The 12,837-nt window shown below is 52.1% G+C and overlaps 1 protein-coding gene across 2 annotated transcripts in view; it reads right to left on the bottom strand.

Annotated features, from left to right (window-relative positions):
* The window catches only part of SLC6A1 (solute carrier family 6 member 1), a 40,177-nt gene that overhangs the window by 3,529 nt on the left and 23,811 nt on the right, over positions 1 to 12,837 (bottom strand). For both annotated transcript variants that reach the window (XM_029241592.1, XM_029241591.1), the window contains exons 3-14: positions 12,361 to 12,492; positions 11,738 to 11,838; positions 10,858 to 10,967; positions 10,319 to 10,451; positions 7,210 to 7,344; positions 6,867 to 6,970; positions 6,520 to 6,644; positions 5,097 to 5,209; positions 4,611 to 4,742; positions 3,660 to 3,762; positions 2,416 to 2,516; positions 1,371 to 1,538 (exon numbers count right to left, since the gene is read on the bottom strand). In XM_029241592.1, the coding sequence (XP_029097425.1) occupies positions 1,371 to 1,538; positions 2,416 to 2,516; positions 3,660 to 3,762; positions 4,611 to 4,742; positions 5,097 to 5,209; positions 6,520 to 6,644; positions 6,867 to 6,970; positions 7,210 to 7,344; positions 10,319 to 10,451; positions 10,858 to 10,967; positions 11,738 to 11,838; positions 12,361 to 12,492 (1,457 nt within the window). The remainder of the gene's footprint in view (positions 1 to 1,370; positions 1,539 to 2,415; positions 2,517 to 3,659; positions 3,763 to 4,610; positions 4,743 to 5,096; positions 5,210 to 6,519; positions 6,645 to 6,866; positions 6,971 to 7,209; positions 7,345 to 10,318; positions 10,452 to 10,857; positions 10,968 to 11,737; positions 11,839 to 12,360; positions 12,493 to 12,837) is intronic.

Genomic DNA, 12,837 nt, shown 5'->3' with positions numbered 1-12,837 from the left:
GGGGAATAAGGCTGAGAGGCACAGATCTAGGTCCTCCCAGCTGTGGCCTTCCACCTCCTCAGTGAAATCTCCCCAGGCTACACTTACTTCATCAGTGTCTCAGCACCTGGACCTCCAGCACTGCCTTGTTTCACTCAAGAATTCAATATAATTTAACAAAGAGCTGACGTGGACCTCGCATATGCCAGTGGGTCCCTGCTTGGGGCAGCGTGCCTTACATGAGGTCTGGAGTTAAGCTCTTAACATATCTGATCCCACCCCTACCTGCTCTGAAACCTCAACGGCTCCCCATTTGCCACTGGATAAACTCAGGATAAAGTCCAAAGTTCTTGTCCTGATTTTCAAAGCCCTTCATGATATGGTCCAGCCTTCTTACATTCCCAGCCTCATGTCTTATCACCTCCCTGCACCCCTCCCCACTCTACCCTCCAGCCTCACTGATCAGTTTATACCCCTGGGACTTTGCACATGCTTCCCATCCCCTTCCAGGAACATTGTCTCTGCTTCTACTTTTATTATTTATTTATTTTTTAAAAAACTGAAGTAGAGTTGATTTTATGTTAGCTTCATGTGTACAGCACAGTGATTTGGTTTTATATCTATATATCATGTATATATGTGTATATATATATATATATATACACACACATCCTTTTTCAAATTCTTCTCCCTTATATGTTATTACAAAATATTAAGTATAGTTCCCTGTGTTATAGTATGTCCTTGTTGTTTATCTATTTTATATATAGTAGTGTGTATATATATATATTTTGTTGTTGTTGTTGTTGATTTTTTTGCGGTATGCGGGCCTCTCACTGTTGTGGCCTCTCCCGTTGCGGAGCACAGGCTCCGGACGCGCAGGCTCAGAGGCCATGGCTCACGGGCCCAGCCGCTCCGCGGTATGTGGGATCTTCCCGGACCGGGGCACGAACCCGTGTCCCCTGCATCGGCAGGCGGACTCTCAAACACTGCGCCACCAGGGAAGCCCTGTAGTGTGTATATGTTAATCTCAACCTCCTAATTTATCTCCCTTTGGTAACCATAAGTTTGTTTTCTATGCCTGTAAGTCTACGTCTGTTCTGTAAATAACTTCATTTGTATCTTTCTTTTCTCCCCTGTTTCTACTTTTAAGTCTGGCTAGTCCTTAGTCCTCTTCTTTGCTGTCCCCTCTTTAGGAAGCCTTCTCTAACCCTCCACAATGCAGGAGGATGTCTCCCTGGTTCACCCCAATCGTGACCTCGGACACTCTACTTTCACTGGCTATCAACTTGTCTGTCTCCCCAAATAGACTGTGCTCCACCAGCGTAGGCGTGGTGCCCAACAGAGTGGGGAAGGGGCCCAGCAACAATAAGGGTGAAGAAGGGACTTACCTGCTTCAGGGAGCCCTTTAAGGTGAGGAACATGTAGGCCATGTACCCCGGGATGAGGACCATGGAAGACAGGGCCATGAGCCAGCCCACACCCTGGCCCCACTTGGGAAAAACGTAGCTTCCCATGGTGAGAGGGGTCATCTGCACAGCACTGAAAATGAACACACCCTGGGGAGGGACAGGAGAGAGGAGGGGGGCAGGCAGTCACCCAGGCTGGACTGCCAAGGCCCCTCCCTAGACCCTGCAGCTGCTAAGGTCCACTGCCCTCTACCCCTGCCCTGGGGCTGACCCTCACAAGGGCCCAGCATCTTGGGAATCCTGCACCCAAGGCCACTGCTAGGACATAAGGTGCCTTTGTGTATAACAGAAGAAGCCACTGCCTCCGGGAGGACCAACAGAAAAAGGTGCCTTCTCAGTGGCAACCAATAGAAAAGGGCATCCCTTCTGGGAGAGCCAATACGAAGAAGGTGCCCTCTCTGGAAGGACCAATAGCAAAAGGTAGCTTCTCTGGGAGGACCAACAGAAAAAGGCATCCCCTCCTCCAGGTTAACCAGTTTGTCAAGCAGAACAAGGGTGGGAGGTCACCCCCAGTCGGCCATTGGCTGAGTGTCCCTGTGCAGGACACAACATATGCAGTGGCCCAGCCTCACTGCAAGGACCTGGGCAGCCCCTCCCAGGCCTGCTCGTGCCTCGGCTTCCCCTTGCAGGAGGGAATGAGGGATGCTGAGGATAAGAGGCCTCCCCGAGTGACTGGCTTGGCTTCAGAATCAGGTTTGAACCTAGCACCAGCCCACTGGGTGATGCTGGCTGGTGAGCCCCGGTACCGACAGCAGTCAAGTGGGGCAATAACGCCTACTGTGCTGATGTTTGAGGATGCTGCAGCGTGTCTGGTACCATGCAGGGCACAGAGTAGATGCTCAGCATAAATGAGAGAATAGTATTCCTAGGGAACAGAGGTCTGTGGGCCTCTTCCCCTGGCCTTTGGCTCCAGAAGTGTCTCTCTGGACCTGAGTCACCCCAGGGCCCAGTCTGGCCCTGCCCTTACCGCCACAATGATGGGGGTGAAGAAGGACCAGCAGAGCTTCCACCAGATGCAGGGCCTGGAGCCAACCATCTCTTGGATGTTGTCATAGAATCGGTTGACACCTGTGACAATTGGAGCAAGAGCAGGAGGGATGGGCGAGCCGTGGGGACTGCAGGCTCAAGGCCCCGACCTGCTGTTTTCTCACAGTGTGACCACGGGCAAGTCACCTAACCTCTCTGAGCCTCAGTTTCCTCATCTGTAACATGGGGCTAATGCTCTGGGGTGGGGGTGGGGGTCCTTATTAGCTAAGGATTCAACAACCAAATCCCCCAGCAAACGAGTTGTATGGGAAAGCAAGTCACCTGAATGTGAAAACATCCACCAACAAAAGGATGTACTTACAAAAAGCATCCCCGTCACTCTCAGTGTCCCTCCTACCCAACATCTCTCCCAGCCATTCCTTCAAAGCTTTGCTGGGCAAGGGTGGTTTTCCCTGCTGATCTGATACATAAGCAACTGGTGATAGATTGCAAATTGCAAAGAAGAACTGCCAATCTTGCAAAACAAACAAACAAACAAAAACCACTGCAGATGTCCTGAAGTTCATGAGAGTGACACTGGGCACTGGGCACCGCTCAGATCACCGGCAAAGTCACTGACAGTGAGGACCTGACAGCGCTAGACCAGTTAGAAAGCAAGAAGAAAATGATGAGGAAGGGTGAGGTGGCAGGACTACCAACAACATACACAGAATGGCAAGGACCCAGAGGGACTCTGGAGAACACTTCTTCCAAAAACATCATCTTGCTGTGGCAACCGAAGTGCCCGGAAGGACAGCCTTTTCAGTTGGGTCAGGAAACAGCCCACAAAATCAACACATAAAAATCATCATGTCCTACATTCTGAGATAGTGCATACTCTTAATTAGAGCTTAGCTTTTAAAAAATATTTAACTTTAGAACTTCTTTATAGTTTCAGTTTCCTTTTTCTAGATAAAATCTCAAACAAGTCTTTTATGGCAAAATTTATGAAGAAATTTTGACTCCCATTTTAAATGAGTTTATTTAACTCTTCTTCTTATGGTATCTTCTAAACATGGGACGTCCTGTGCTAACTTCATCGAACTGCGGCGAGGACCGAATAAATTAATGTATGGAGAGGGCCTGGTGCTCAAGTCGTATTTACTGAATGATGACTGAAGAAAGGGATGAATGAATGAATGAACAGATGAACGAGGGAGGGAGGGAGGAGGGGTTGGTGCTTACCATAAAACCAGGAAATGGAGACACATTCAAAGAACACGAGGAACAGCAGGCTCATGCCACTGGCGGAGTAGTAATCGAAGAGTTTGAAGACATAAATGCCCCCCTGTGAAAGCAAAAGAGGTGAGAGAGGGTCCACTTCCCCTGGGGACCAGTGCATTCAGTTCACGGTCAACACAGGCTGTGTGGGTTGGGATTAGGCTACACTGCATCAAGAAGGCTTGAGGGTAGATTAGAGGAAGCACAGAGGTCTTTGTGACCCTGCAAGGATGTGGGCATGGACTCTGGGGAATGGGAAGAAAATGCCCAGGTGGCGGAGGGAAATGTCCCATTTCTGGGAGGGCTGGAGGGCAGAAAGAGGAGCTGGTCATCTGAGCCATCTGTTCACAATGTTAAACCAGTCATGTCTCTCTCCAGAAGCTCTTCCATAGCTTAAATAAGACTGTAATGTAATATATAAAATGTAAAGAGATATAAAGTAAAATAAAATAAAATAAAATCCAAATGCCCACCCTGGAAGGTCCTGCATGATCTGGTTCTGCATCCACTACCTACTCCCCCACTCCCTCTGTCGCTACCACGCTGGCCTTCTTTCTGTCCCTCAAGCTTGCCAAGCCCATTCCCACCCCAGGGCCTTTGCACCTGCTGTGCTTTCCTCCCCTAGCTAGATCTTCCCCTGGCTGACTCTTCCTCGCCATGTGAGTTTCAGTTGAAATGTCACTTCCTCAGAGGGACTGCCCTGACTACTCTGTCCAAGGCATCGTCCTTCCCACCCCTGCTGTTCATTCTCTGTCCCACTATCCTCTGTTCTTCATGGCATTTAATGATCTAATTTGCATGTCAGTCTTGTCCACCAAAATGAAAGGTGGGATGGGACAAGGCTGGGGCACAGAGGGCCTGGGAGTGGCCCCGGGCAGGCAGCAGCAGAGGTGTGCCAGGTGCTGACGCGCTCACCTGGGTGATGTTAGACAGGCCGATCAGGTAGGAGACGATGCAGACGGCGGCAATGAAGAGCTCCCTGCGGTTGCGGAGCAGCCTGGGGTACTCATCCACCAGGGCAGTGATGAAGCCTTCCACGGTGCAGAACTGCGGGGGGCTGAGGTCAGCCACCCCAGGCAGCCCCAGCCCCACCCACCCAAAACCTCACCCTGTGGGGACGGCAGGGCCAGGGGAACCCTGGGTTCCAGGCCTGACTCTCCCTCTGCCTCCCTCTGTGACCTCAGGAGAATCCCTTCCCCCTGGGCCTCAGTTTCCCCATCTGGAAAATGGAGAAGGTAGCTGAGCTGATCCCTGAAGTGTCATGTGGTAGAACATCCCGAGGGTTTGAAACTCTTGGCCAGCTTCTAGGGGGCCTAAGACAATGGGCTCCTCTCCCTGCTTGGTCCTGGACCAGTGACGCTGGGTGGGGGCTCCTCAAGGCGCCAGGGAGGGCAACCTCACCTGGCTGTCAATGCCCAGCATGAGCAGCATGGAGAAGAAGAGGATGGCCCAGAGGGGAGAGATGGGCAGCTGTGTCACCGCCTCCGGATATGCCAGGAACGCCAGCCCAGGGCCTGTGGCAGGAAGGGCAGAAGAGGAAAAAATACAAGGCGCTGAGCCCCTGCGGCATCCCCAGCGCACCCACTTCCTGAGCTTTATTTCATCTCATCCTCAGAGGAAACGTTTCGGTGAGTGTTATCAGCCTCCTTTTCCAGACAAGGAAACAGCTGGGGGGAGGGGCTGAGGAAGGGGGAGGCAGGAGGCTACAGAGTTGGGTTCAGAGGCAAGGGGACCAGTGAGATAAGAGGAGGGAGTGCAGTGACCTGGCCAGCGGTGGGGACTGGGGACAGTGCAGGCGCAGACGGGGGGCCGGATGGAGAGATACTCAGGAGGCAGAGTGGGCAGGCCCTGGTTTTGGTTGGTTTGCGAGGGAAGGGGAGGGAAGACAAAGGAAGGGTCCAGGATGATGCTGGGGGCCTGGCCTGGGCACTAGACACTGGAACCCTTTGCTACGATGGGAGAACAGGGTAGGAGAAGGCTTTGAGGAGTTTGGGACACTGTGAGTGTCTGGGGGTGGGTATTCAGGAGATCAGGGAAAACCGTGGAAAAAAGAAAGAGACCGTAACCTCTCTGGGGTCTGGCTCTGGAAAGGGGGTTGGCTGGGAAGTTCCAGAGAAATGAGATGCTGCGCTGCCCATGCAGGGGAGAGCAAGCCCTTGGAGGGGAATGTTCCTTTCCACACGACACACCCAGCTCCCCACGACAGAGAAGGGACAGGTCACATTGCCTCCCTGAGCCTCTGCTGAGCACACAGTGGGTCCCCCGCGTTTGAGCAGGGAAGGGGGTGTGCCTGGGGCTGTCCTTGGACCCTGTGGCATGGATGACTGTGTGCAGAGCAGAGTGGGCACCGCCCAGTCGGTGAGAACCTTTTTGGAACTGGGACAAAAGCACTGATGTGGGCGCTTTGAGTCACGATGGTGAAGGTGTCTGGGTTGGACCGAAGGTGATAACCCAGGGGACAAGAGTAGGTCTGCTCCCCCCAAATGTCCAGGATCGTGCTGGAGGTGCCAGAACGGCCTGGCTTTGCAACCAGCCAGGTCTGGGGTCAACTCCAGTCCTACCACCTTTGAGCTCTGTTAATTTGGGTAGGGGACCTTGGTGAGTCTCGGTTTCCTCACCTATGGGATGAGGATAACAAGAGCACTGACCCCATAGGGTTGGGAAGATTCAGGGACACTGTCCATGTGAATGCTCAGGGCACTGCTGGCAGGTAGGGACACTCAACGCCAGCGAGCCACGGTGGTGATGACGGTGACAGCGATGAAGATGTACAAAGTCCGCGGTGTTAGCCCCTCCCCCCAGCCCTCCCCAGTGCGGTGCTGACCTGAGGCCGCCACATCAGCAATGGACCTCTTGGTGACGTGGGCCATGAAGCCCACGATGGAGAAGATAACAAATCCTGCGAACATGCTGGTGCAGGAATTGATGCAGCAGACGATGACGGAGTCCCTGCAGAGAGGCAGGGGTGGGGTCAGGAAGGGTGGCGCTGGCGGGAAGCTGAGCTAGTGGTCGGGCGGAGGAGGGTACCTGGGAGCCGAGCTACTGGTGTGCCCCCTCCCCCCGCGACCCCCCCCGGAAGGAGTGGCCAGAAGGTTTTGGCCCACAGATGGGTGGAGTTGACAGGCCAAGGGAGGGGCGTGGTCTAGGAGGGGCGTGGCCGCGGGGAAGCACCTGTAGACGTTGTTGTGGAAAGAGTTGTAGCTGCCTAGAGCGATCAGGGATCCCAGGCCCAGCCCATAGGAGAAAAAGATCTGGGTAGCTGCATCCAGCCACACCTATAGGCAGAATGATTAAAAAAAAAACAAAAAACGTCAAAGTCATAATCATAGCCCGGAACGCCCCAGGGCCTTTTACATGTGCTAACCAGCTCTACCCAGGTAGCAACCCCAGTTCACATAAGCGGGTCCGAGAGGTGCGATAACTTATCCTAAAGGTGGTAAACGATGGCTCAGGACTCAGATGTGCTCTTAACCCAGCGGGGGGCGCTCCAGGACCAGGTCGGGAGGTCGCTCACCTCAGAGTCCGACAGCTTGCGGAAGTTGGGCGTGATGTAGAAGAGGATGCCCTCCTTGGCCCCGGGGAGCGTCACTCCGCGGAAGAACAGGATGATCAGCATGATGTAGGGATACGTGGCAGAGAAGTAGACCACCTGGGAGGAAAGGGGGCGAAGGGTTACGCCCCTTCCAGCACACCCATGCTTTCCTTAACCACTTTACCTACATCCCTACCTGTTGTGGCTCTGGGCTTGGTTCCAATTCATCTTCCTCCAGGAAGCCTTCCTGGATTCCTAACCTGCTCCTCTTGGCCACTTTTCTGAAGCTGCTCCTTGGTGTCTGAATCAACCAGCTCAGCGCCCATTTTTTCCCCTTTCCCTACCCTTCCTATTTTTTAATTTTTATTTAAAGTATTCAAATAATATATGTGGTGACAAGGAAATTTTTAAATTACATATGAATACACACACAAATTAGAGTTCCTTTCAACAGCCCGTAGAATACAAGTTGCATGAGGGACAGGACTAGTCGTGTTCACTTCTCTATTTTCCCAGTGCCTAGAACAGTCCATGGTATGTAGTAGACACTCAGTAACTGCCTGACAAATACATAAGTGCATGGATGTTAATATTTTAATATTCTCTTTTGAGACTTTCCTTTGCATATATGATTACATTTTCTTACAAATGAGGCGCAAATTATATACTTGCCTTTTCATTTAACATGTTTAAAGTTAAAAAACACAGTACGTACAGCTTTGTTTCTTGTTTCGTTTACTGAATGCTGTTTTACTGTCTCATACACTGTGACTTTCAATTATACAAAACAGTCCCTCAGGAGGTCCCACCACCCTTTTTAAAATTTCCCCTACTGTTATCCGTTCAGGTTATTTCCAATTTTATGTGAGTCTCAATACTACTACACCGGACACCCTGTAGATAAAACTTTGTCTACAAAATTATACTATTCTCGAGAAAAATTCTTAGAAGTGGAATTACTGAGTAAAAAGGAATAAACGTCTCAAGGCTTTTTGATCCACATTGCCTAATTACCTCCCAGAAACTGAACTTCGTCCAGTACTACAGACAGTGCCTTTCCTACAAAGGGGCCAGCACTGAGGATAATCACCTTACAAATTACTTTAAATTGATAATCAAGAGACTGACGTCACTGTCTGAAATGGCATTTCTTTGCTCACCAGTGTGAAAGAGCAATTTTCAAGTTCAATAACCTCTGTACCTCCAAGTCTGATGTGCCCCTACTTCCCGGTCAGCATGAATTGTTCTCTGGGTTAGTCTCATCTCCCTGATGACTCTGACTCTTCAGGCTTAGGAAAGGCAGCCACGATCCAGCAGAAAAACACTGTACTTGGAATTAGGAAAAGGGGATTTAAAACCATCTGTGTCACCTACAAGCTGTGTGACACTGGGTCAATTTCTCATCCTCTCTGAACCTAGCTTTTTCTTGTCTGGGTACAATCAACCTTTTTGCTCAGACAGGTTGGGTGTATGAGGACATACAACATGCTTAATCCATGTCATCTGTGTCTTTGGCATGGAGCCAGGTATACAGTAGGAGCTCAGTAAATGCTCATTGATAGACTGGTTGATTCATTCAAAAGATGCAGTGAGAGGGGCTCTACTCTCTGTCCCCAAGAAGTAGTCAGTCTCCTAAGGCAGCAGGATCTTTAGGTACCACCCACAAATAATTATAATAGACATCATGTAATGAGCGCTGACTGTGTACTAGGCATACGCTCTACATTCTATGCAGACTGATTATCTCACTTAGTCTTTGAGACAACCCTGTAAGGCACTATTATTGTGACCATTTAGCAGATGAGGAAACTGAGGCTCGGGAAAGTGAAGTGACTTGCCCAAGTGCACACAGCTAGGGCCCAGGGGACTGACATTCAAATTCAGCTCTGTCTCCTCCAAAGCCCTTGGGCCCTACATTCTTCTGCTGCCTGAAGTTGGGCTGGGAGACACCTGTGCCCTCCTCCTGCTCACCTAGCCTAGGGACAAAACAGAGATGTTTGACAGCGGCCTTGGTTCTGAGAACCCGGTGGGTCCGAAGGTCCCACCTGACTGCAGTCGGGCAGCTTCTCGTTAGCTGGGTCCGTGCCCAAGTATGTAATTCACTAAGGTTCTGTTTTGCTCGATTCAGCTTCTTGGGCAGTCTGGACCTCCCTGTCTGAGCCGGATTCAGTTCACTTCCTTTCTTTCCCTTACTTGCTCTAAGACCTCAGACAATACCCTTGCCCTGTGAGTTTCCTTCCGGTCCAGGCCAGTGAGAGACTTGGCCATCTTCTGTCCCCAGACTCCTGGGATGGGGCTTGAAAACAGAAAGAGGTGGGGGTGAGGCCAGTCCCCACCTCACCCCCGATCTGATTGGCAATTTAATCCCCAGGTGTCCCCAGGCTGGACATCCCAGCTTGGCACGGCTCTGCCTTTGCCAAAAACAAAAAACAATAACAACTCCTCTTGCTAGCTTCTGATTTCTTCACAAAATCAGCAGCTCATGTGATTCACATAACAAACCAATGGATAAGCAGTTATTGGTCCTATTTTACAGAAGAGGACACTGAGTTTCAGAGAGGCAAAGTGATTTGTTCCAGGTCACACAGCCACATAAATGGCCAAGATGGGTCAGAACCGTTTGAACACAGGGCCTGAGTATTTAACCATGAACCAATCCATCTCTATTACCTCCTCAAAGGCCGGGATGTAACTGTGCTCACCTCTGGATCACCTGCACCTAGAACAAAGCTTGGAACAGAGTAGATCTCAGGGATGGTTTGTCAAATGGTCCAGGAGCCACATTTGCCCTCCGCTTTGCAATGGCTCTGCCCGGCCCAGGGGAATCTCGATCTCAAGGGACTCACCATGAGCCTGGCACTGCACTAACAGCATGACTTGCAGTATTTCCTTTAATCCTTAAAACTGCCCAGAAGGTAGGTAATGATATTATTCCTATTTTACAGGAAAGGAAACTGAGGCACAGAGAGATGAAGGCACCTGCTTAAGTCAAAGCTGGATGGGGTTCCTGGGAGCTATTGACTCCTCACCCAGAGCAGAGATCCCTTTGTAGACCCATCCCCCTTGGGTCCCCACTGTGCACACCTCTTACCTTTCCAGTCCAGCCAACACCCTTCCAGATACAGAAATACACAAGGATCCAGGCGACGGCCAGGGTGATGGCCAGAGGCCAGCGGATTTGACCTGGCTTATCCAGCCCGTCTGTCATCTGATGCATGTTGCGCCTGGTGGAACATCGGAGGGTGGACAAAGTTACGTGGGGCTGGAGGGGGCTGGAGTGACCTGGGGGCGCCCAGGGCGTGATGGTGCTGATAGCTGTGATCACTGGGCTCCAAGAGCTGGGCGGGGACCACGGGTCCGTTACACTAATCGGGAGAAAGTGCTGTTTGCTCAAGGGACCTGCCAGTGACTTAGTTCTGCCACCATGGCTGCTCACCTGGATGTCTGGATGTCTGCAGCGGCCTCCCAGCAGGACCACCCCCCTTCACTTCTGCTCTGTCCCCACTCCAGCCCCTTCTAATGTCTGATCACGTCACTTTCCTGCTTAAAATCTTGCAGTGAATAGCTCGCTGTTGCTCTCACTGGCCCTGAGTGATACGCCGCCGCCCCCAGGGATGGCCCCGCACTCACTCCCAGAACTCCACCACGGCGCTGGTCATGGTGCTGGTGTTGACGATGCTGTAGTTGGAGAAGCAGCGGTCTGTGTTCCAGGGGTTGTCACACTGTTTCCACGGCAGCGTCTGCAAAGACACAGCGGCACAGATAAACCACATAAGACCCCAAGAGCTGGCCCCAGTGGCCCCAGCACATCCCGTGCATCCTCACCGTCCTCTGAGCCTGCTCACAGCCATTACCTCACCTCCCATTCCCAACAGCTCCAGATGCAGGTCATGTTGTGAGCCCCATTTTAGAGATCAGAGAGGGGCAGCAACTTGCTCAAGACCACACAGCTCCTACATGTCAGGGCTGAAATTTGAACCTCAGCCTTTTCACTCTGAAAACCAGCTCTCCGAGCTGTACCATAAGGTCTCCTGTGTCCACCCTGGGGCCACTTCCCAGCTATGTGACCTTGGGTAAGTAACCGTGCCCGTCTGAGCCTGTGCACGATGAAGTTACCAGTGAACACTTACAGTGTTTGTTCTTTGCTGGGTATGGTTCTAAGCACTTTACACATATTACTCCTTAATTGTCACACAACCGTATGAGGTGAGGTGAGTTTTACCTTAAGCCCCATTTTATAAATGAGGGCACTGTGGCTCAGAGAGGTTAAGTCTCTTTCCTGAAGCGGCACAGTTGGTATAGACTAGGGTCAGGATTTGAACCCAGGCTGTCTGGGTCTATATAATACGGGCGAATGGTGCTATGACGAGGACACAAGGGCTGCTGAAGACAAACCACGCCCGCCACCCGGAGGAATGGCCCTGTCGGCGGAACGGTGGTCCCAGTAGAGGGAGGGTGGGGTCTGGGTCTGGCTCCTTCTGGGGGGCGGGTGGTCCAAGGGGCCACTCACTGTGGTGAAGGAATTGTACAGGTAGTAGATGGCCCAAGAGATGATGACAATGTAGTAGATGTTCAGCCAGAACGACAGCACAGCAGCGGCAAGGCCCACACCTGGGACCAGACACATCATCACGACCTTCATTTAATACAGTAAGAATCATAACCATCCCAGCTCCTGTCATCGTTGTCATTTTCCAGGACATCTACAGTGTCACTGGAACTTGGAGAGAAGCAGGGACTTGGCTAAGGTCACACACACATGGCAAGCGAGGGAGCCAGGACTTGCGTCTGGGGGCCAGCACAGGCTGGTTGCAGGGCGGACCGGGGCCTTGGCTTGCCAGGCAAGCACGACCCTGCACGTGTCCACCCGAGTGTCCGTCAGGCACTGAGCAAGGAAGCAGAGGAAGCCGCGCCCAGCCCCTGCTGGGGAAATGAGCTCACGGGGCAGGGCGGGCTGACGTGCGTGCGGGGCCTCTGGACTGGGTCCTCCTCTGACCAGCATTGCCATGGGTCACCTGGCCCCTGCAAGGGCTCCCCGCTGCTCAGACGTGACCCAACAGCTCCCTCTGTCCAGGGCCCGGAGCTGTGGGCAGGAGCACGACCACAACCCACAGCTCCACTCTGCACACTCACCCTTGAACATGGGGGCCAGCTTCCACACCCCCAGGCCCCCGATGGACGTGTACTGGCCCAGGGAGCACTCCAGCAGGAAGAGCGGGACCCCCGCAAAGATGAGCGTCAAGAAGTAGGGGATCAGGAAGGCCCCTGCGGGGTCGAGAAGAGAGATGCTCGTGGCCTTGAGCTTTGAGAAACCCGGTCGGTCAGAGAGAGCATCACAGCGGGGTGTTCTGGGGTCCCTGCCAAGATTTCATTATATTCTGCCTTAAAAGCAGCACCCAAAGCCAAAGTGAGGCCCGAGGACGTCCTTTGCTCAAGACCCATGCCCTGCACTTTGCAGAATGAAGACGGGAACTTTTGGGCATCATTAACAGAGGACTACTGCCCTTTGGGAGTCCTTTGGAAAAGGACAAGAAGCATAAGTGGGGCCTGGCACTCCCATTGGAGTCTTTAGGGGACCCATTTCCCCAAGGTCACCCCAGAAAATGCCTA

This window comes from Monodon monoceros, unplaced genomic scaffold (assembly GCF_005190385.1).
Source record: "Monodon monoceros isolate NGI ecotype Baffin Bay Population unplaced genomic scaffold, NGI_Narwhal_1 Super_Scaffold_3, whole genome shotgun sequence".
NCBI classification, from domain to species: domain Eukaryota; kingdom Metazoa; phylum Chordata; class Mammalia; order Artiodactyla; family Monodontidae; genus Monodon; species Monodon monoceros.
This window is presented reverse-complemented; position numbering and strand designations above follow the sequence as displayed.